The sequence below is a fragment of the Carcharodon carcharias genome, chromosome 2, assembly GCF_017639515.1.
Source record: "Carcharodon carcharias isolate sCarCar2 chromosome 2, sCarCar2.pri, whole genome shotgun sequence".
Classification (NCBI taxonomy): Eukaryota; Metazoa; Chordata; class Chondrichthyes; order Lamniformes; family Lamnidae; genus Carcharodon; species Carcharodon carcharias.
Window position 1 is genome coordinate 222,242,366 of NC_054468.1, and position 23,058 is coordinate 222,265,423.

At 48.8% G+C, this 23,058-nt stretch overlaps 1 protein-coding gene across 1 annotated transcript in view; it reads left to right on the top strand.

Annotated features, from left to right (window-relative positions):
• The window catches only part of tspan33b (tetraspanin 33b), an 83,139-nt gene that overhangs the window by 20,496 nt on the left and 39,585 nt on the right, over nt 1-23,058 (top strand). Inside the window, exons 2-4 of the mRNA XM_041178954.1 lie at nt 8,074-8,131; nt 9,139-9,266; nt 11,938-12,012. Coding sequence (XP_041034888.1) covers nt 8,074-8,131; nt 9,139-9,266; nt 11,938-12,012 — 261 coding nt within the window. The remainder of the gene's footprint in view (nt 1-8,073; nt 8,132-9,138; nt 9,267-11,937; nt 12,013-23,058) is intronic.

Consider the following 23,058-nt stretch of genomic DNA (forward strand, 5'->3'; position numbering starts at 1 on the left):
TTGTTTCCCTCTCTTGTGTCTCCCCACTCAGGTTCCCATCCCACTGCCAGTCTAACTTAAACCCTCCCCCCACAGTACTAGCAAATCCGCCTGTGAGGATATTGGTCCTTGCCCTGCTGGGGTGCAACCCGTCCAGTTTATTCGGGTCCCATCTTCCCCAGAATCAGTCCCAACGCCTCAGGAATCTAAATCCCTCCCTCCTACACCATCTCTCCAGCCATGGTCTATTCTCCTATTCCTGATCTCGTTAGCACTTGGCACTGGCAGTAATCCTGAGATTACTACCTTTGAGGTCCTGCTTTTTCATTTATTTCCTAGCTCCCTATATTCCGCTTTCAGGGCCTCATCCCTCTTTTTACCTAAGTTGTTGGTACTGATATGGACCATGACCTCTGGCTGTTTGCCTTCCCCCTTCAGAATGTTCCACAGCCACTCAGTGACATCCTTGACCCTAGCACCAGGAAGGCAACATACCATCCTGTTGTCATGTCTGCAGCAGCAGAAATGTCTATCTATTCCCCTTACGATATTCCTCTCCCATTCTTTTTCTACCCCCGTCTGCAGCTGAGCCATTCGTGGTGCCACAGACTTGACTCTTGCTGCATTACTCTGAGAAACCATCTCCCAGCAGTATCCAAAATGGAAAATCTGTTAGAGAGGGAGATGGACTCAGGGGACTCCTGCACTACCTGCTTGGTGCCTTATCTCTGTCCAGCAGTCACCCATTCCCTTTCTGCCTATCCACTCTTTACATTTGTGACCGCCTCACTGTACGTGCTATCCACGTAGATCTCATCCTTGCGGATGCTCCAAAGTGTCTCCAGCCACAGCTCCAGCTCCGAAACAGGGATTTCAAGTTGCTGCAGCTGGAGACACTTCCTGCACAGGTGGTCGCCCTGGACACTGGAAATGTCCCTGACTTCCCACATTGGACAGGAGGAGGATTCCACTTGGCTATTGTCATTTACGACCCAAGAGAGTGGTAGGGGGAATGAACTTGCTTCCAAGCTGTCCATTGTTGCTTTTGGAATCTCCAGCAGGAGGTGCACAAGAGCAGCCCACATGCATTGCCCTCAAAAGTGCACAGAAGCAGGCATCAGTTCAGGACAATTTCAGGCTCAGCTGTGATGCCCTGCTTTGTTGACTAGTCTTTCATCATGCATTGTTTAGGATCAGAAAACACACTTACGTGAGGCAATGGAGGGCTGCCAGTGCTCTATACCAAGACTCAGCACCCTCAGGAGGAGTGAATAAAAAATAATTTGAAGAGCAAATGAACATCATAATCCAACCAAGATGAATGTGAAAGAGGGTTTGGGAGTCATCGACTGGTCATTTTCAATACCTAGGTAATCTGACAAATCAAATTTTTAGTATTAGAGAGAGTGCTAAAAAGATTCATGAGAATAGTTCCAGGGATGAGAACCTTCAGTTACGTGGATAGATTGGAGAAGTTGGGACTGTTTTCCTTGGAGAAGAGAAGATTTAATAGAGGTATTCAAAATCATGAGTGATCTGGACAGAGTAGATAGGGAAAAACTGTTGCTATTGGTGGAAGGATTGAGAAAAAGAGGGCACAGATTTAAGGTAATGGGCAAAAGAAGCAGGGGAGACATGAGCAGAAACATTTCTCGTAGCAAGTGGTTAGGATCTGAAATGTGCTGCCTGAGAGTGTGGTGGAGGCAGGTTCAATCAAGACTTTCAAGAGGGAATTGGATTATTATCTGAAAAGGATGAATGTGCAGGGCTATGGGAAAAAGGCAGGAGAATGGCGCTAGGTGAATTGCTGATTTGGGTTGCTGATGCAGACACAATAGGCTGTAACTGTAACAATTCTGTGACTCTGTGAATTTAAATGATAATTGAATTCTGGGATGAGTAATCAGATCAGTAAAACACAAGCCTACAGAGGTTACAGTAGGATTTTATAATGTACTAGGAAGACCACACCTGGAGCGTTGTCTTAAGTTATGGTCACCGCATTACATAAAAGGTAAGCAGGCAGCGAGGAGTTATGAGGAATGGCAACAGTGTTGGTCCCAAGTGTAAGGGGAATGAGCTTTGAGAAAAGAATGGAGAATAGAAAAGACAAGCTGTTAAAAGTTGAAAAGAAGGCCTTTAAAAAACGCATATAGGAACCTTAGCTTTGCAAACAGAGGCGTAAAGTATAAAAGCTAGAAAGTGATGCTAAACCACATATCACAGGTTAAGATCTGCTGGAATATTGGGCAGAATCTTCCTCGTCCCAGAGGGACGGGCTTGGAGGTGGGACCGGGAGGAAAATTTTGAAAGGAGGGTCTCAGTTAACGTTTCGAGTCCTTCATCAGAACTAAGGAAACATAGAAATGAAGTGAAATATACAAGCCAAAATCCTGTCGGAGAGAAGACCAGTACTTCTTCAAAGTAGGTATTCCTGGAAGAGAAGTGGCAGTCAATTAAACACTAAGATAAAAACAAAATACCGCGGATGCTGGAAATCTGAATAACCTTGAAGAAGTACTGCTCTTCTCTCCGACAGGATTTCCGCTTGTATATTTCACCTCATTTCTATATTTCCTTAGTTCTGATGAAGAGTCACACGGACTCGAAATGTTAACTGTGTTCCTGTCCGCAGATGCTGTCAGACCTGCTGAGTTTTTCCAGCTATTTTTGTTTTTGTTTCAGATTTCCAGCATCCGCAGGATTTTGCTTTTATTTGAAAAGGGGGGGTGTTGAGTTGCTTGGCTGATGCGTTTCCCCCACCAGCTGATCTTGTCAGGGACAGGGCGGAAGAAGCAACAACTACCAGCCCAGCAGCGGCAGAGCCGCTTTGTATAATTAACCGCCTAGTTGTGCGCAGAATGAGGACACTGCCGGCATCATCTTCGTGGCGGACAGGTCTCCTCATTGAGGCAAAAATCTGGCAGGTGCCAGAGGCTGGCTGGGCGGCCCATGAAGCCTCTTTCGGTTTACACCCCACCATTTCCCCACCAGAGCCGCAAGGATCAGAGGGCCAAAGCTGCGGCTGCAGACTATTCTGTGGAGGGATTTCCTCCACAGGGTTGTCCCGGCAGCTGCCTTTTCCTTATAAAAGTAAATACTTCTTCAGGGGGGCACCTGCAGATGGAGGCACCCTCATGGTCCCCCTCCTGCAGCAGCAGCGACCACATTGGAGGATGGCCTCTTACTTGGCCACCTCCAGGAAGATCTCACAGGCAGGCCCGCAAGTGCCAGGACCGGAAAAGGCCCAGCCCCTCGATTGTTTTTATGTGGGAAAAGATTCCACCCACTGTGTCTGAAAAAAAGGACCTGCATCTATGTGGCATCTTTCACAACAACCCAAAGCATTTACAAGCAATGAAATACTCCTGAAGTGTAGGATGTAGGAAACAAAGCATCCAATTTGCCACATGCAGCAAACTCCCACAAACAACAATGTGACCACACCCAGATAATCTGTTTTTGTGATGTTAATTGGGGGATAACTATTGGCCAGGACACCGGGGATAATTCCCCTGCTGTTGCACAAAATAGTGCCAAAGGATCTTTTACGTCCATCCCTGAGAGGGCAACAGGGCCTCAGTTTAACAACTCATTAGGGCCAGGGAGAGAAATCATGAGCCCTGGTGCTTCTCCTCTTTCCGGGCCCCTTATTCCCCATACCACCACAACCACCAACCCACCCCCACACCTCACAACCCTCCCCATCAATCATGCATGATATTTTTTCCATTTTCAAGATTCACCAATCAATTCACCAAACAGTCACAGAAAGGTCCTAGTAAAATGATAATGCCCATTGTTAGCATCTAGTTACAAAGGCTGTCCAATATATATGCAGCATGGGTCATAAAAGCACCAAGATACAGTGGGATAATAGGTAAGAAGACAAAAGGACAAGATTGAAGAATGGAGAAGACTCCTGAGAATCATTTGCAGGATAAAACAGGTTACTGATTTACTATGAGCCCATTACGCACACCTATCCTGGCAATTTCACCCCACGAAGCCTGCTCACAGTAAACATCCATGAGCAACAAAATAAATAGAACTCCAGCCATGATTCCACCCACTGTTTGCGAGATAATTATGGATGACAAAGGCCACCTAGTCCAGTTCATCTCATCCATCCAGAATGATATACAAATGTACGTATTAGGAGAAGGAGTAAGCCATTTGGCCCCTCGAGCCAGCTCTGCTATTTGTTAACATTTCGTACATTATACCAATGACTACAGCTCAAGATATTTAGTTGGTTGTAAAGCAATTTGAGACATCGTGAAAGGTGCGGTATAAATGTTGGTTTTGTCTTTCTTTCATTACATCTGCGTATAGTAGGCAGAGTGACTGTAGCAATGGTGAAATTGGAGGCCCAATGCTGATTCTCTCAGGATAGTTAATCATAGAGCAATCAAACGATGTTAGGAAAGTAGCTAAAAGAAGTCACTACATTTACAAATAAGTTCAACTCTGTAGCTAATACAGCCTTACCATTTTGACTTCTCTGGTGCCAACCCACAATATACCATAAATTACATTTGCCCTTTTTATGCTAATGACACTATTCCCAGGATTTGTCAATCAGACATCTACCAGCAGCTCAGGAAAAATATAGACTGAATTGCTGATCTGAATTTTGCAGAGAAGAATGATACAGTATGGTCTTAACTCAAGAACTGGATTGTTTCCCCTTCCCCCACAAACTGTCATACAAATTGTACATTGTGAATTTACAGCCTAAAATGGAAAAAAATGTAATAAATAAGAAACTCCAACAGAAAAAAAGTGACACCTCCACCCCATGCCACACCCACATCCCAGCCCACTAACATCCCCCATGCCGCCCCTGCCATTCTACCCCTCCAACCTCCCAACCTCCCCCTACCCCTGCAACACCCCCAACCTCCCTCCTCATCCCTAAAACACCACCAACCTCCCTCTCCACCCCTCCAACACCCTTCCAAACTCCCTCCCCACTCTGCCTACAGCATTGAATTGGCTCCAAAATGGAGATATCACTTACCAGTTTTCAAGCAAGAATGCTCTCAGCTGCTGCGCTGCTGCTGTTGACCTTCAGGCAGCATCATGGTTTTTTTTTGGCGGGCTTTTCGAAAAAAATTGGAACCACGGAGTTGTCCGAAGCTCAGAAGCAGCAGCGCAGCAACTCAGTGAAATTGACGTGACACAGATAGACTGGCTTTAAAAGGATTGGAACTCTCAGCCTGAAAGTTATGACCATTTTTAAAGTTGATCTTTCAGATGTACAGCTCAGCCTTTAGCTGCTCAGGCTGGGAGACAAGAAACTCCTTTTAGAGCAACCACCCATGCCCCCTAGCCCATGGGCCCCAGTGTTTTGCACCATCTGCACCCCCACTACCACACCCCCTCCTCGCCCGGGCCCTGCATCTCATCGTAAAGATAACACCTCCGACAGTGCAGCATTCCCTCAGTACTTCACAGTAGATTATCAGGGAAAAGTGTTTTTGATTAATTCATTAGGGTTCTTTGAGGAACTAACAAGCAATGTGGATAAAGGGGAAACTGTAGATGTGGTGTCCTTGGATTTGCATAAGACACAAACTAAGAGCTCATGGTATGGGGGTAACATATTAACATGGATAAAGGACAGGTAAGCTAACAGGAAACAGAGAGTAGGGATAAATGGGTCATTTTCGGGTTGGGATGATATAACATGTGGAGTGCCACAGGGATCTGTTCCGGCTAGTGCGACCAAATCCCAATGAAAAATTTAAAGGACACTTTGATATTGGAGTGAACCTAAGTGGAGGGTGGGGATGTTAGGGTGTGGGCTGCCAGAGCTGTGAGAGCAGGAAGTGGGGGCAGGGGCTTCAACATCGCAAATTCGGGAAAAATGACATCTTGACCTTAAACCACCCAGGATAAGGGACAACCAGCTCAATTATGGGATGATCCTGTAAAATTGAGGATGGTTGGTCACACTGGTGCTGGGGCCTCAACTATTTATAACCTGTAACAATAACTTGAATGAAGGAACCAAGTGTATGGTTGCTAAATTTGCTGTTGACCCAAAGGTAGGTAGGAGAGTAAGTTGTGAAGAGGACATAAGGAGTTTGCAAAGGATGTAGATAGGTTAAGTGAGTGGACAAAAATTTGGCAGATGGAGTATAATGTGAACTTGTCTGCTTTGCAGGAAGAATAGGAAAGCAGCATATTATTTAAATGGAGATAGGTTGCAGAACTCTGCAGTACAGATGGAATCTGGGTGTCTTGGTACATGAATCACAAAAAGTTAGTATGCAGGTACAGCAAGTGATTAGGAAGGCAAATGGAACGTTGTTGTTTATTGTAAAGGAAATGGAATATAAAAATAGGGAGGATTTGCTTCAGTTGCACAGGATATTGGTAAGACCACACCTAGAGTACAGTGTACAGTTTTGGTTACCTTATTTAAGAAAGGACATAATCGCATTAGAAGCAATGCAGAGAAGGTTCACTCGATTGATTCCTGGGGTGGAGGGTTGTCTTCTGAGGAAAGGTTGGACAGGTTAGGCCTTTTTTCATTGGAGTTTAGAAGAATGATGAGTGATCTAATTGAAACCTATAAGATCCCGAAAGGATTTGACAGGGTGGATGCTGAAAGGATGTTTCCCCTTGTGGGAGAGACTAGAACTATGGGACAAAGTTTCAAATTAAGGGCTATCCCTTTATGACCGAGATGAGGAGAATTTTTTTCACTCAGAGGGTCATTAGTCTGTGGAATTCTCTTCCCCAGAGAGCGGTGGAGGCTGGGTCATTGAATATTTTTAAAGTTGAGTTAGATTCTTGACTGATAAGGAAGTCAAAGTGTATTGGGTGAGGGAGGTAGACCGGAAAGTAGCGGCCACAATCAGATCAGTCATGACCTTGTCTAATAGCAGAGCAGACATGACGGCCAAATGGCTTACTCTGACTCCTAATCCATATGTTCATATGTATGTTCATATTAGCCTATATTATTGTAGTCATCTTCTGAAGTGAGACTTAAATCTACAACCTTCTGACTCAGAGGCAAGAGTGCTACCAACTGAGCTATTGCCCAAAAGCGTGGCAATGGGGAATTCAGTAATAACTTTCAAAAGGAAATTGGATAAATACCTGAAGGGGAAAGATTTGTGGAGCAATTGGGAAAGGGTAGGGGAGTGGGGCTAATCAGATAGCTCTTTCAAAGGACTAGGAAAGCACAATGGGACAAATGACCTCCTTCACTTCTATAGATTGCACAGGGCAATCAATATCCATGGAATTCTTTATTCATTCATGGGATGTGGGCTTTGCTGGCTGGGCCATCCATAGGTGGCCTTGAGAAGGTGGTGGTGAGCTGCCTTCTTGAACCGCTGCAGTCCATGTGGTGCAGGTACACCCACAGTGCTTTTAGGAATGGAGAATCAGGATTTTGACCCAGCAACAGTGAAGGAACAGCGATATATTTCCAAGTCAGGATAGTGAGTGATTTGGAAGGGAACTTCCAGGTGGTGGTGTTCCCATCTATCTGCTGTCCTTGTCCTTCTAGATGGTAGTGGTCATGGGTTTGGAAGGTGCTGTCAAAGGAGCCTTGGTGAACTCCTTGATGAATTGTGACATAATAAGGGTTGGTTAGTCCAGGTCAGCAGGGAAGAAATTATTCATGTTCCCTGAAGATATCTCCCTTCACCTATGTGAGTTATATGGAGCAGCAGCAAAAGCTGGAAGGATCTGGGGCCATGTACAGAAAAAATCACTTCTTAGTACATGCTCCAGGATATTGATGTTCAGTTTTGGCAGAGAGCTGCAGAACTCGCTTACTTTCCTGTGGATATGGAGCTGTTCCAGTGTTGTGTGGCTCTCTCTACACAAAGTTATCTGTATTGTGTATCATATAGTTTAAGTATCTGTACTTTAAAGTAGTATTAATCATTTGGTGCAATGCCACCAGCTCCTGTCATGCCTTTTGCTAATATCATTTGAATGCTGCAAAAAAATCTTACTGTTCTAATAAGTGTCTGATGTGCTTCTGAATAAGTGAGCAGAGATCACTGATTTGTTAACTTTGATGTTCATACAGCTCTTTACTGTATTTATTTTCTTGCCTTCCAGATCATCTCACTGGTGATTGTTGCTATTGGAGTATATGCTAAGATTCAGAAAGCCACAGGTAGGTGGGAAACTTTCCTTTCACTCATTGATATAGATATGGACAATAGTCTCCAAAACCCTGCATTGCACAACTGGAGATTTCCAAGTATGCATAACCCCTAACCTTGTGATATAACTCCTGTGTTCTACTTATGTCCCAGCAGTGGCCAGATTTAGTAATTCTGTTTACATCCTAAACATATACAGAGCATCTCTCTTCAATGAACATCAGATATAGCAACTTTGCATATAGCTAAGCACAAACTGCTGGGTACGATGAGTTGGTAGCAGTTGCATACTCATACTAGGTGCAAAGAGATTGTCTCCACTTTGAAAGTCAGTTATACCAGTTTTATATGTCTCCTAAGTTTATGGAGCTCTGTCCCTGATAAATGCAGGTCATACATGAGTTTCAAAAATTCACCCCTCACAAATACAAAATGCACACCAACTCAATAAGTGGGGAAGCAACAGTTAATATTTTGATTTTTTTTATTAGATGAGATAGCAGGGTAGAAATTCAATACCTGAGCCTTGAAATTGGATCACACCCATTGAGCACTCCAATGCCATGCCACCCAACTATTTCTGAAATGATTTCAGGCTTTTTGATTTCCCTAATATTGTTGCTGTATCAATAGAGTCAGAAACACAGAACAATAAGAAACCTTTGGTTATAATGGAGGTTTTTGCATTTAAAAATAATTAATATTTCAAATGTGGGCATTGATTGCTAGGTTGGCACTATATCCCTATCCCAGTGTAGTTTGATACAACTGAATGGTTTACTAGGTCATTTTCGAGGGCCTTTAAGAGTCATCTAGAATCACGTATACGCCAGATGGTTTAATGAGGTCAGGTTTCCTTCCTAACTATCCCAATTCATATTGAAGTCAACGGATTTTATAAAGGTGGGAGATGTAAATTGGACTATCAACTTATCAATATCCATTTTGGAGGTTTGCACAAAGTCAGGATCTACTCCATTGAGTTGATAGAATGATTGCCCCTCTGGTTTTCTTATAGATGCTGTGCGGGATACCTTTGTAATTGACCCTGCGATAATTATGATTGTGGTTGGAGCCGTTATGTTTTTAATCACCTTCTGCGGCTGCATTGGGGCCTTGCGAGAAAACATTGTGCTACTGCAAGTGGTAAGTTTATTGAAGCAAAACCATAGTCATAACACATCAGTGCATAATTCTGGACATTTCAAAAGCACAAAATACATTGTCTTCACATCCTTCCTGTGGTCATGCTAATTTACATTTATTTATGGTTATATGTATAGCTTTAGGTCATTTAGATCCTCTCCTTGCTAGGCCACAATGGAAAGACTTCATTGGAAACATGCAATTACAGACTGGCGTAATCTGCAGCTACGCAGAAAAACACACTACCTGCTAAGTATGCTGAACTTTCCTTCCACTTTTTGTACTTTCCACTTTTGTTTTCTTTTGAAAGTGGTACTTTTGAAAGTACCATTCCTCCTGAAGGAATTGACTCAGGCAAAGGCACAACTCGACAAGTTCCAGACACCCTTCAAAACCTCATGGTCCTTTCTCATGTGAGAGTCTAGGGAATGAGTACTGACGAAGTATTTGCATGTGGGGCTGTCATAGCTGAGCTCAGTACTCTCCTTTCCAGCAGGAACCCTTGAATAGTAAAACAGAATTACCTGGAAAAACTCAGCAGGTCTGGCAGCATCGGCAGAGAAGAAAAGAGTTGACGTTTTGAGTCCTCATGAGGACTCCATTGTGGCCAGGCCTGCTGAGTTTTTCCAGGTAATTCTGTTTTTGTTTTGGATTTCCAGCATCCGCAGTTTTTTGTTTTTACCCTTGAATAGTAATTTAAGGAAACCTTACTGATAGCAGCTAATTAACAACTAATCTTTGTGTTTTGTACAAGGTGTCAGTTTGCAGCTATTCATTGCGCTCTCACCTGTGTGTCAACTAGTTGAAGGTACAATCTAAGTCTGGGTTTTACATGCACAGTCTTGGCTGCCACTTTAGTGCAATTAAGAGGCAATGCTGCTTCAACCCCTGGAAACAGCCTGTTTTTTTATCAACCCTGTCCCATCTTTTATAATTTTAAGCACTTGCATCGTATTGTTTGAGCACAAAGAAATCAAGGCTGGAACTCCATTCTATACAATCTGAGGTACCATCTTCCAGGTGAGATGTTAACCCAGACCCCATCTGCCCTCTCAGTGGATGTAGCTGATCCCATGGCACTACTTCAATGAAGAGCAGGGTAGTTATCCCAGTTGTTCTGGCCAATATTTATCCGTCAATCAACATCACAAAATGGCTTCCAAGTTCCCTACATTACCACGGTGACTACACTTCTAAAGTACTTCATTGACTGAATGAAGTATGACCCCTAATAGAAGGGCCACAAAGTTAGAACAGACCTGAGACCGAACCACCTACCATTCTGGTCAAGATTGCACCTTGCCTTATAGTCTACTCCTGGTCTATTATACAGCCACAATTTACTGTATTAGTGAATTATTTTTGGTTTTATTCTTTCATGGGATGTGGGCACCATTGGCAAGGCCAGCATTTGTTGACCATCCTTTAATTGTCCCTTGAACTGAGTGGCTCGCTATTTTGGAGGACAGTTAAGACTCACCCGAATTGCTGTGGGTCTGGAGTCACATGTAGGCCAGAGCAGGTAAGGACAGCAGATTACCTTCCCTAAAGGACATTAGTGATAGATTCATGGCTACCATAACTGAGACAAACTTTGTATTCCACATCAATTAACTGAATTTAAATTTCACCAACTGCCGTGGTGGGATTTGAACCCATGTTCCCAGAGCATTAGCCCAGGCCTCAATGGCATTGCCACTACACCACCACCTGCCCTTCAGTAGTAGCTAAAAACCACAAGTAGTCTGCCACATGTAGGCATTATTTGTGCCTTCCACATTGGGGAGATAAGTGTGTGGTAATAAAAGGAATGCTTCCTTCCCATGGCAATCTGATTTTTTTTCCCTGTCATTTTTACTGTTAAAATAATGTATCTCCTTGTGGCTTTTTTTCAAGGTTTCTTCGGCTGCCCTTCCATCCTTTTATGTTTCTTTCATATCCTTGTGCGGCTGAGTCACAAAAAGAGGCTGACGACTTATTAATCCAAGGAAGCTCGATGCATTCCCTTTTTTTAATAACAGGAAAAGACATCAGTGATGTTAGAGTTTGGGATTGAGATCTACCCCCATCACAGGTATAGCCCAGCAGCCTGACTAACCTCTGTCATGCTCCCAGCCCACCGGGTTCCATACTTCAAGTGGAGCTTCTCATCTCTTCAATGTGGTAGTGTCCAATCATGTATTTTCACAGATTGCAGGGAGAGTGTGAAGCTTGAGTGCTTTGTTGGCACAATGAACCCCTTCACCACCATCACTGCTGATAGAATTACATTGCATAAACATAGGGAGGCTTTGATTTTGGCATTAATCTCAACAAGTATATTTTACAGATCAATAGTTATGGTCCTCTCTAAGCCTGCAACATCAGCAAACAGAAAGGCAAGGTTTCAGGTCAACGTTGCAATAGGCAATGAAGGTTACTGTCTTCTGAAGCACACCAATACCTACCCTATAACGAGTGACCATTTAAAATCCCATAATTGTCTACTTCATTGCACTTGGCATAATTTTCTGAGCCAGTTCTACAGTTCTCTACAAGGACTCTCAGTAGCTGTGAAAATGTTGAATGAGGACACCTGAGAGATTAATAAGTCACTTGCCTTAGCAATAGTCAGTACTACTTTAATTGCTCTGTTACCAATATGGCTTTGCCACTGTTATTTTCTTTGCAGTTTTCGGTGAGCCTGACCATCCTCTTCTTGGTACAGTTGGCGGTTGGAGTCCTGGGATTCATCTATTCTGATATGGTAATTCCAGGGGGGGACACACTGTGGGGTTGAAAGTGCCCTCTTGAAACGTGAAAGCAATGCATCCAGCCCCAAATCCAAGAGTGGACTAGCTCTATGGGCAGTCAAAGATTCCATGAGGGCCCAGCGAACTGTCCATACAGTCCGTAGCACTGTATTACACAGAAATAAAAACAGAAAATGCTGGAAAATCTCAGCAGATCTGACAGCATCTGTGGAAAGAGAAACAGAGTTAATGTTTTGAGTCCGTATGGGTCATTCAGACTTGAAACATTAACTGTTTCTCTCTCCACAGATGCTGTCAGACCTGCTGAGTTTTTCCAGCATTTTCTGTTTTTATTTCAGATTTCCAGCATCTGCAGTATTTTGCTTTTATATTACTGTATTACACAGCTTCACTTCTTCCCTGAGACATACGAAGGATCTCATGCCCAATCACTGGAGCTATTATTCTGTCCTTGCCTACATCTGATAAAAAGGGCTTGTGTCCTTGTTTTCTTCATAACTGACACTGAGATTTTAACAAAAATTGTATGAACTTTCTGATTCCTTTGCCTTCTGTAAACTGATGGAAGATTGAATAGGCTCTTTTCTATAGAAGAGAGGAGGCTGAGGGGTGATATGATTGGGGTCTTTAACATTATAAAGATGTTTGATAGGGTAGACGTAGAGATGTTTCCACTTGTGGGGAAGTCCAAGACTGGGAACACAAATGTAAGATAGTTATTAATAAATTCAATAGAGTATTCTGGAGAAACTCCTTTACCCGGAGAGTAGTTAGAATGTGGAGCTTGCTACCGCAAGGACAAGTTGAGGTGAATAATTTTGATGTATTTAAGGAGAATCTAGATAAGAACAGTGGAAAAAGGAGGGGAAGGATATGTTGATGGGGTTAGATGAAGTAAAGTGGGTGTAGGTTCAAGTGGAGCATAGACACTTGCATTGTCCAGTTGGGCCAAATGACCTGTTTCTGTGCTGTAAATTCCATATAATTTGAATCTACATAAAGAGTTACACAGTGATCAGACCAAACAACTATTAAGGAAAGTTTTGATCTTTTTTGGACCTGGTTTGGAGGTGTTTTATCTTCCCTCTAGCTCTGCACTTTGCACACTTCAGAGTTGGAAGACTCAAGGAGCACTTCAGTACTCTTTCTAAGCTGATACCGCTGTGCACTACTGAGGCAATGCTACATTGCTGGGTGTGCTGTTCTATGGACGGGACATTAAACCATTGTCTGCTTGTTCTGATGGTTTAGATGGAGACCGAAGATCTAATGGCTCAATTCAAAGAAAGACGGGGTGTGGGGGTGGGGTCGGGACATCCTCCTGATGCCCCCCAAGGAGAAATGTGATGATCAAAAATATTTTACTAGCTGATGAGGGGGGTAGGGAGGATTAAATGTGCTGGGCTGTGACATATTGGTCTTCCCTTGGAACTCTCCAAAATAGCATCTTTTACATTGGCTGAGAGGGCAGACGGGGCCTCCGTTTAATACCTCATCTGAAAGACCGCACCTCCGACAGGGCAGCACTCTCACAATACTGCATTGACATGTCTACTTAGGTTGTGTACTTTAGTCTATGGAGTGGGACTTGAACCCACAGCCCTCTGACGTCAGAGGTGGGAGGGCTACCCGCTGAGTCAGGGCTGACGCCTATAAAATGCTACTTGACATTTAACTTTAAAGCTCGAAAAACTCCCAGTCAGTGCAGCCACGGAGGAGGCTACAGCACAAAAACTCCCAGTCAGTGCAGCCACGGAGGAGGCTACAGCACAAAAACTCCCAGTCAGTGCAGCCACGGAGGAGGCTACAGCACAAAAACTCCCAGTCAGTGCAGCCACGGAGGAGGCTACAGCACAAAAACTCCCAGTCAGTGCAGCCACGGAGGAGGCTACAGCACAAAAACTCCCAGTCAGTGCAGCCACGGAGGAGGCTACAGCACAAAAACTCCCAGTCAGTGCAGCCACGGAGGAGGCTACAGCACAAAAACTCCCAGTCAGTGCAGCCACGGAGGAGGCTACAGCACAAAAACTCCCAGTCAGTGCAGCCACGGAGGAGGCTACAGCACAAAAACTCCCAGTCAGTGCAGCCACGGAGGAGGCTACAGCACAAAAACTCCCAGTCAGTGCAGCCACGGAGGAGGCTACAGCACAAAAACTCCCAGTCAGTGCAGCCACGGAGGAGGCTACAGCACAAAAACTCCCAGTCAGTGCAGCCACGGAGGAGGCTACAGCACAAAAACTCCCAGTCAGTCAGTGCAGCCACGGAGGAGGCTACAGCACAAAAACTCCCAGTCAGTCAGTGCAGCCACGGAGGAGGCTACAGCACAAAAACTCCCAGTCAGTCAGTGCAGCCACGGAGGAGGCTACAGCACAAAAACTCCCAGTCAGTCAGTGCAGCCACGGAGGAGGCTACAGCACAAAAACTCCCAGTCAGTCAGTGCAGCCACGGAGGAGGCTACAGCACAAAAACTCCCAGTCAGTCAGTGCAGCCACGGAGGAGGCTACAGCACAAAAACTCCCAGTCAGTCAGTGCAGCCACGGCCACGGAGGATCTACAGCACAAAAACTCCCAGTCAGTCAGTGCAGCCACGGAGGAGGCTACAGCACAAAACTCCCCAGTCAGTCCAGTGCAGCCACGGAGGAGGCTACAGCACAAAAACTCCCAGTCAGTGCAGCCACGGAGGAGGCTACAGCACAAAAACTCCCAGTCAGTGCAGCCACGGAGGAGGCTACAGCACAAAAACTCCCAGTCAGTGCAGCCACGGAGGAGGCTACAGCACAAAAACTCCCAGTCAGTGCAGCCACGGAGGAGGCTACAGCACAAAAACTCCCAGTCAGTCAGTGCAGCCACGGAGGAGGCTACAGCACAAAAACTCCCAGTCAGTGCAGCCACGGAGGAGGCTACAGCACAAAACTCCCAGTCAGTGCAGCCACGGAGGAGGCTACAGCACAAAAACTCCCAGTCAGTGCAGCCACGGAGGAGGCTACAGCACAAAAACTCCCAGTCAGTCAGTGCAGCCACGGAGGAGGCTACAGCACAAAAACTCCCAGTCAGTCAGTGCAGCCACGGAGGAGGCTACAGCACAAAAACTCCCAGTCAGTCAGTGCAGCCACGGAGGAGGCTACAGCACAAAAACTCCCAGTCAGTCAGTGCAGCCACGGAGGAGGCTACAGCACAAAAACTCCCAGTCAGTGCAGCCACGGAGGAGGCTACAGCACAAAAACTCCCAGTCAGTGCAGCCACGGAGGAGGCTACAGCACAAAAACTCCCAGTCAGTTGCAGCCACGGAGGAGGCTACAGCACAAAAACTCCCAGTCAGTCAGTGCAGCCACGGAGGAGGCTACAGCACAAAAACTCCCAGTCAGTCAGTGCAGCCACGGAGGAGGCTACAGCACAAAAACTCCCAGTCAGTCAGTGCAGCCACGGAGGAGGCTACAGCACAAAAACTCCCAGTCAGTCAGTGCAGCCACGGAGGAGGCTACAGCACAAAAACTCCCAGTCAGTCAGTGCAGCCACGGAGGAGGCTACAGCACAAAAAACTCCCAGTCAGTCAGTGCAGCCACGGAGGAGGCTACAGCACAAAAACTCCCAGTCAGTCAGTGCAGCCACGGAGGAGGCTACAGCACAAAAACTCCCAGTCAGTCAGTGCAGCCACGGAGGAGGCTACAGCACAAAAACTCCCAGTCAGTCAGTGCAGCCACGGAGGAGGCTACAGCACAAAAACTCCAGTCAGTCAGTGCAGCCACGGAGGAGGCTACAGCACAAAAACTCCCAGTCAGTGCAGCCACGGAGGAGGCTACAGCACAAAAACTCCCAGTCAGTGCAGCCACGGAGGAGGCTACAGCACAAAACCTCCCAGTCAGTGCAGCCACGGAGGAGGCTACAGCACAAAACCTCCCAGTCAGTCAGTGCAGCCACGGAGGAGGCTACAGCACAAAAACTCCCAGTCAGTCAGTGCAGCCACGGAGGAGGCTACAGCACAAAAACTCCCAGTCAGTCAGTGCAGCCACGGAGGAGGCTACAGCACAAAAACTCCCAGTCAGTCAGTGCAGCCACGGAGGAGGCTACAGCACAAAAACTCCCAGTCAGTCAGTGCAGCCACGGAGGAGGCTACAGCACAAAAACTCCCAGTCAGTCAGTGCAGCCACGGAGGAGGCTACAGCACAAAAACTCCCAGTCAGTCAGTGCAGCCACGGAGGAGGCTACAGCACAAAAACTCCCAGTCAGTCAGTGCAGCCACGGAGGAGGCTACAGCACAAAAACTCCCAGTCAGTCGTGCAGCCACGGAGGAGGCTACAGCACAAAAACTCCCCCAGTCAGTCAGTGCTGAAGCCACGGATGGCGGCTACTGCACAAACAAACTCCCAGTCAGTCAGATGCAGCCAACGGAGGAGGCTACAGCACAAAAAACTCCAGTCAGTGCAGCCACGGAGGAGGCTAGCACAAAAAACTCCCAGTCAGTCGTAGCCCACGGAGGAGGGGGCTCCGCCCCAAAAAAAAAAACTCCCAGTCAGTGCAGCTGGAGGAGGCTACAGCACAAAAACTCCAGTCAGGTCAGTGCAGCCACGGAGGAGGGACTACAGCACAACAAACTCCCAGTCAGTCAGTGCAGCCCGGAGGGGGCTACAGCACAAAAACTCCCAGTCAGTCCAGTGCAGCCACGGAGGGGCTACAGCACAAAGCTCCCAGTCAGTCAGTGCAGCCCCCCACGGTGGGGGCTACAGCACAAAAACTCCCAGTAGTCAGTGCAGCCACGGAGGGGGCTACAGGCACAAAAACACCCAGTCAGTCAGTGCAGCCACGGAGGGGCTACAGCACCAAAAAACTCCCAGACAGTCAGTGCAGCACGGTAGGGGGCTACAGCCAAAAAGTCCCAGTCAGTCAGTGCAGCCACGGAGGAGGCTACAGCACAAAAACTCCCAGTCAGTCAGTGCAGCCACGGAGGAGGCTACAGCACAAAAACTCCCAGTCAGTCAGTGCAGCCACGGAGGAGGCTACAGCACAAAAACTCCCAGTCAGTCAGTGCAGCCACGGAGGAGGCTACAGCACAAAAACTCCCAGTCAGTCAGTGCAGCCACGGAGGAGGCTACAGCACAAAAAACTCCCAGTCAGTCAGTGCAGCCACGGAGGAGGCTACAGCACAAAAAACTCCCAGTCAGTCAGTGCAGCCACGGAGGAGGCTACAGCACAAAAACTCCCAGTCAGTCAGTGCAGCCCACGGAGGAGGCTACAGCACAAAAAACTCCCAGTCAGTCAGTGCAGCCACGGAGGAGGCTACAGCACAAAAAAACTCCAGTCAGTCATGTGCAGCCACGGAGGAGGCTACAGCACAAAAAACTCCCAGTCAGTCGAGTGCAGCCACGGAGGAGGCTACAGCACAAAAACTCCCAGTCAGTCAGTGCAGCCACGGAGGAGGCTACAGCACAAAAACTCCCAGTCAGTCAGTGCAGCCACGGAGGAGGCTACAGCACAAAAACTCCCAGTCTCAGTGCAGCCACGGAGGAGGCTACAGCACAAAAACTCCCAGTCAGTCAGTGCAGCCACGGAGGAGGCTACAGCACAAAAAACTCCCAGTCACAGTGCAGCCACGGAGGAGGCTACAGCACAAAAACTCAGTCAGTCAGTGCAGCCACGGAGGAGGCTACAGCACAAAAACTCCCAGTCAGTGCAGCCACGAGGAGGCTACAGCACAAAAAACTCCCAAGTCAGTGCAGCCACGGAGGAGGCTACAGCACAAAACTCCCAGTCAGTGCAGCCACGGAGGAGGCTACAGCACAAAAACTCCAGTCAGTCAGTTGCAGCCACGGAGGAGGCTACAGCACAAAAACTCCCAGTCAGTCAGTGCAGCCACGGAGGAGGCTACAGCACAAAAACTCCCTTGTCAGTGCAGCCTCGGAGGAGGCTACAGCACAAAAAACTCCCAGTCAGTCAGTGCAGCCACGAGGGGGCTACAGCACAAAAACTCCCAGTCAGTCAGTGCAGCCACGGAGGAGGCTACAGCACAAAAAACTCCCAGTCAGTCAGTGCAGCCACGGAGGAGGCTACAGCACAAAAACTCCCAGTCAGTCAGTGCAGCCACGGAGGAGGCTACAGCACAAAAACTCCCAGTCAGTCAGTGCAGCCACGGAGGAGGCTACAGCACAAAAACTCCCAGTCAGTCAGTGCAGCCACGGAGGAGGCTACAGCACAAAAACTCCCAGTCAGTGCAGCCACGGAGGAGGGCTACAGCACAAAAACTCCAGTCAGTCAGTGCAGCCACGGAGGAGGCTACAGCACAAAAACTCCCAGTCAGTCAGTGCAGCCACGGAGGAGGCTACAGCACAAAAACTCCCAGTCAGTCAGTGCAGCCACGGAGGAGGCTACAGCACAAAAACTCCCAGTCAGTCAGTGCAGCCACGGAGGAGGCTACAGCACAAAAACTCCCAGTCAGTCCAGTGCAGCCACGGAGGAGGCTACAGCACAAAAACTCCCAGTCAGTCAGTGCAGCCACGGAGGAGGCTACAGCACAAAAAACTCCCAGTCAGTCAGTGCAGCCACGGAGGAGGCTACAGCACAAAAACTCCCAGTCAGTCAGTGCAGCCACGGAGGAGGCTACAGCACTAAATAACTCCCAGTCAGTCAGTGCAGCCACGGAGGAGGCTACAGCACAAAAACTCCCAGTCAGTCAGTGCAGCCACGGAGGAGGCTACAGCACAAAAAATCCCAGTCAGTCAGTGCAGCCACGGAGGAGGCTACAGCACAAAAACTCCCAGTCAGTCAGTGCAGCCCACGGAGGCGGCTACAGCACAAAAAACTCCAGTCAGTCAGTGCAGCCACGGAGGAGGCTACAGCACAAAAACTCCCAGTCAGTCAGTGCAGCCACGGAGGAGGCCTACAGCACAAAAACTCCAGTCAGTCAGTGCAGCCACGGAGGAGGCTATCAGCACAAAAACTCCAGTCAGTCAGTGCAGCCACGGAGGAGGCTACAGCACAAAAACTCCCAGTCAGTCAGTGCAGCCACGGAGGAGGCTACAGCACAAAAACCTCCCAGTCAGTCAGTGCTAGCCACGGAGGAGGCTACAGCACAAAAAACTCCCAGTCAGTCAGTGCAGCCACGGAGGAGGCTACAGCACAAAAACTCCCAGTCAGTCAGTGCAGCCACGGAGGAGGCTACAGCACCAAAAACTCCCAGTCAGTCAGTGCAGCCACGGAGGAGGCTACAGCACAAAAACTCCCAGTCAGTCAGTGCAGCCACGGAGGAGGCTACAGCACAAAAACTCCCAGTCAGTCAGTGCAGCCACGGAGGAGGCTACAGCACAAAAACTCCCAGTCAGTCAGTGCAGCCACGGAGGAGGCTACAGCACAAAAAACTCCCAGTCAGTCAGTGCAGCCACGGAGGAGGCTACAGCACAAAAAACTCCCAGTCAGTCAGTGCAGCCACGGAGGAGGCTACAGCACAAAAACTCCCAGTCAGTCAGTGCAGCCACGGAGGAGGCTACAGCACAAAAAACTCCAGTCAGTCAGTGCAGCCACGGAGGAGGCTACAGCACAAAAACTCCCAGTCAGTCAGTGCAGCCACGGAGGAGGCTACAGCACAAAAACTCCCAGTCAGTCAGTGCAGCCACGGAGGAGGCTACAGCACAAAAACTCCAGTCAGTCAGTGCAGCCACGGAGGAGGCTACAGCACAAAAAACTCCCAGTCAGTCAGTGCAGCCACGGAGGGCTACAGCACAACTCCCAGTCAGTCAGTCCACGAGCTACGCACAAACTCCCAGTCAGTCAGTGCAGCCACGGAGGAGGCTACAGCACAAAAAACTCCCAGTCAGTCAGTGCAGCCACGGAGGAGGCTACAGCACAAAAACTCCAGTCAGTCAGTGCAGCCACGGAGGAGGCTACAGCACAAAAACTCCCAGTCAGTCAGTGCAGCCACGGAGGAGGCTACAGCACAAAAACTCCCAGTCAGTCAGTGCAGCCACGGAGGAGGCTACAGCACAAAAACTCCCAGTCAGTCAGTGCAGCCACGGAGGAGGCTACAGCACAAAAACTCCCAGTCAGTCAGTGCAGCCACGGAGGAGGCTACAGCACAAAAACTCCCAGTCAGTCAGTGCAGCCACGGAGGAGGCTACAGCACAAAAACTCCCAGTCAGTCAGTGCAGCCACGGAGGAGGCTACAGCACAAAAACTCCCAGTCAGTCAGTGCAGCCACGGAGGAGGCTACAGCACAAAAACTCCCAGTCAGTCAGTGCAGCCACGGAGGAGGCTACAGCACAAAAAACTCCCAGTCAGTCAGTGCAGCCACGGAGGAGGCTACAGCACAAAAAACTCCCAGTCAGTCAGTGCAGCCACGGAGGAGGCTACAGCACAAAAACTCCCAGTCAGTCAGTGCAGCCACGGAGGAGGCTACAGCACAAAAACTCCCAGTCAGTCAGTGCAGCCACGGAGGAGGCTACAGCACAAAAACTCCCAGTCAGTCAGTGCAGCCACGGAGGAGGCTACAGCACAAAAACTCCCAGTCAGTCAGTGCAGCCACGGAGGAGGCTACAGCACAAAAACTCCCAGTCAGTCAGTGCAGCCACGGAGGAGGCTACAGCACAAAAACTCCCAGTCAGTCAGTGCAGCCACGGAGGAGGGCTACAGCACAAAAAACTCCCAGTCAGTCAGTGCAGCCACGGAGGAGGCTACAGCACAAAAACTCCCAGTCAGTCAGTGCAGCCACGGAGGAGGCTACAGCACAAAAAACTCCCAGTCAGTCAGTGCAGCCCACGGAGGAGGCTACAGCACAAAAACTCCCAGTCCAGTCAGTGCAAGCCACGGAGGAGGCTTCAGCACAAAAAACTCCCAGTCAGTCAGTGCAGCCACGGAGGAGGCTACAGCACAAAAAACTCCCAGTCAGTCAGTGCAGCCACGGAGGAGGCTACAGCACAAAAACTCCCAGTCAGTCAGTGCAGCCACGGAGGAGGCTACAGCACAAAAACTCCCAGTCAGTCAGTGCAGCCACGGAGGAGGCTACAGCACAAAAACTCCCAGTCGTCAGTGCAGCCACGGAGGAGGCTACAGCACAAAAACTCCCAGTCAGTCAGTGCAGCCACGGAGGAGGCTACAGCACAAAAACTCCCAGTCAGTCAGTGCAGCCACGGAGGAGGCTACAGCACAAAAACTCCAGTCAGTCAGTGCAGCCACGGAGGAGGCTACAGCACAAAAACTCCCAGTCAGTCATTGCAGCCACGGAGGAGGCTACAGCACAAAAACTCCCAGTCAGTCAGTGCAGCCACGGAGGAGGGCTACAGCACAAAAACTCCCAGTCAGTCAGTGCAGCCACGGAGGAGGCTACAGCACAAAAACTCCCAGTCAGTCAGTGCAGCCACGGAGGAGGCTACAGCACAAAAACTCCCAGTCAGTCAGTGCAAGCCACGGAGGAGGCTACAGCACAAAAACTCCCAGTCAGTCAGTGCAGCCACGGAGGAGGCTACAGCACAAAAACTCCCAGTCAGTCAGTGCAGCCACGGAGGAGGCTACAGCACAAAAACTCCCAGTCAGTCAGTGCAGCCACGGAGGAGGCTACAGCACAAAAACTCCCAGTCAGTCAGTGCAGCCACGGAGGGAGGCTACAGCACAAAAACTCCCAGTCAGTCAGTGCAGCCACGGAGGAGGCTACAGCACAAAAACTCCCAGTCAGCATGCAGCCACGGAGGAGGCTACAGCACAAAAACTCCCAGTCAGTCAGTGCAGCCACGGAGGAGGCTACAGCACAAAAACTCCCAGTCAGTCAGTGCAGCCACGGAGGAGGCTACAGCACAAAAACTCCCAGTCAGCTCAGTGCAGCCACGGAGGAGGCTACAGCACAAAAAACTCCCAGTCAGTCAGTGCAGCCACGGAGGAGGCTACAGCACAAAACTCCCAGTCAGTCAGTGCAGCCACGGAGGAGGCTACAGCACAAAAACTCCCAGTCAGTCAGAGGCAAGCCACGGAAGGAGGCTACAGCACAAAAACCTCCCGTCAGTCAGTGCAGCCCACGAGGAGGCTACAGCACAAAAACTCCCAGTCAGTCAGTGCAGCCACGGAGGAGGCTACCGCACAAAAACTCCCAGTCAGTCAGTGCAGCCACGGAGGAGGCTACAGCACAAAACACCCAGTCAGTCAGTGCAGCCACGGAGGAGGCTACAGCACAAAAACTCCCAGTCCAGTCAGTGCAGCCACGGAGGAGGCTACAGCACAAAAACTCCCAGTCAGTGCAGCCACGGAGGAGGCTACAGCACAAAAACTCCCAGTCAGTGCAGCCACGGAGGAGGCTACAGCACAAAAACTCCCAGTCAGTGCAGCCACGGAGGAGGCTACAGCACAAAAACTCCCAGTCAGTGCAGCCACGGAGGAGGCTACAGCACAAAAACTCCCAGTCAGTCAGTGCAGCCACGGAGGAGGCTACAGCACAAAAACTCCCAGTCAGTCAGTGCAGCCACGGAGGAGGCTACAGCACAAAAACTCCCAGTCAGTCAGTGCAGCCACGGAGGAGGCTACAGCACAAAAACTCCCAGTCAGTCAGTGCAGCCACGGAGGAGGCTACAGCACAAAAAACTCCCAGTCAGTCAGTGCAGCCACGGAGGAGGCTACAGCACAAAAACTCCCAGTCAGTCAGTGCAGCCACGGAGGAGGCTACAGCACAAAAACTCCCAGTCAGTCAGTGCAGCCACGGAGGAGGCTACAGCACAAAAACTCCCAGTCAGTGCAGCCACGGAGGAGGCTACAGCACAAAAACTCCCAGTCAGTGCAGCCACGGAGGAGGCTACAGCACAAAAACTCCCAGTCAGTCAGTGCAGCCACGGAGGAGGCTACAGCACAAAAACTCCCAGTCAGTCAGTGCAGCCACGGAGGAGGCTACAGCACAAAAACTCCCAGTCAGTGCAGCCACGGAGGAGGCTACAGCACAAAAACTCCCAGTCAGTGCAGCCACGGAGGAGGCTACAGCACAAAAACTCCCAGTCAGTCAGTGCAGCCACGGAGGAGGCTACAGCACAAAAACTCCCAGTCAGTCAGTGCAGCCACGGAGGAGGCTACAGCACAAA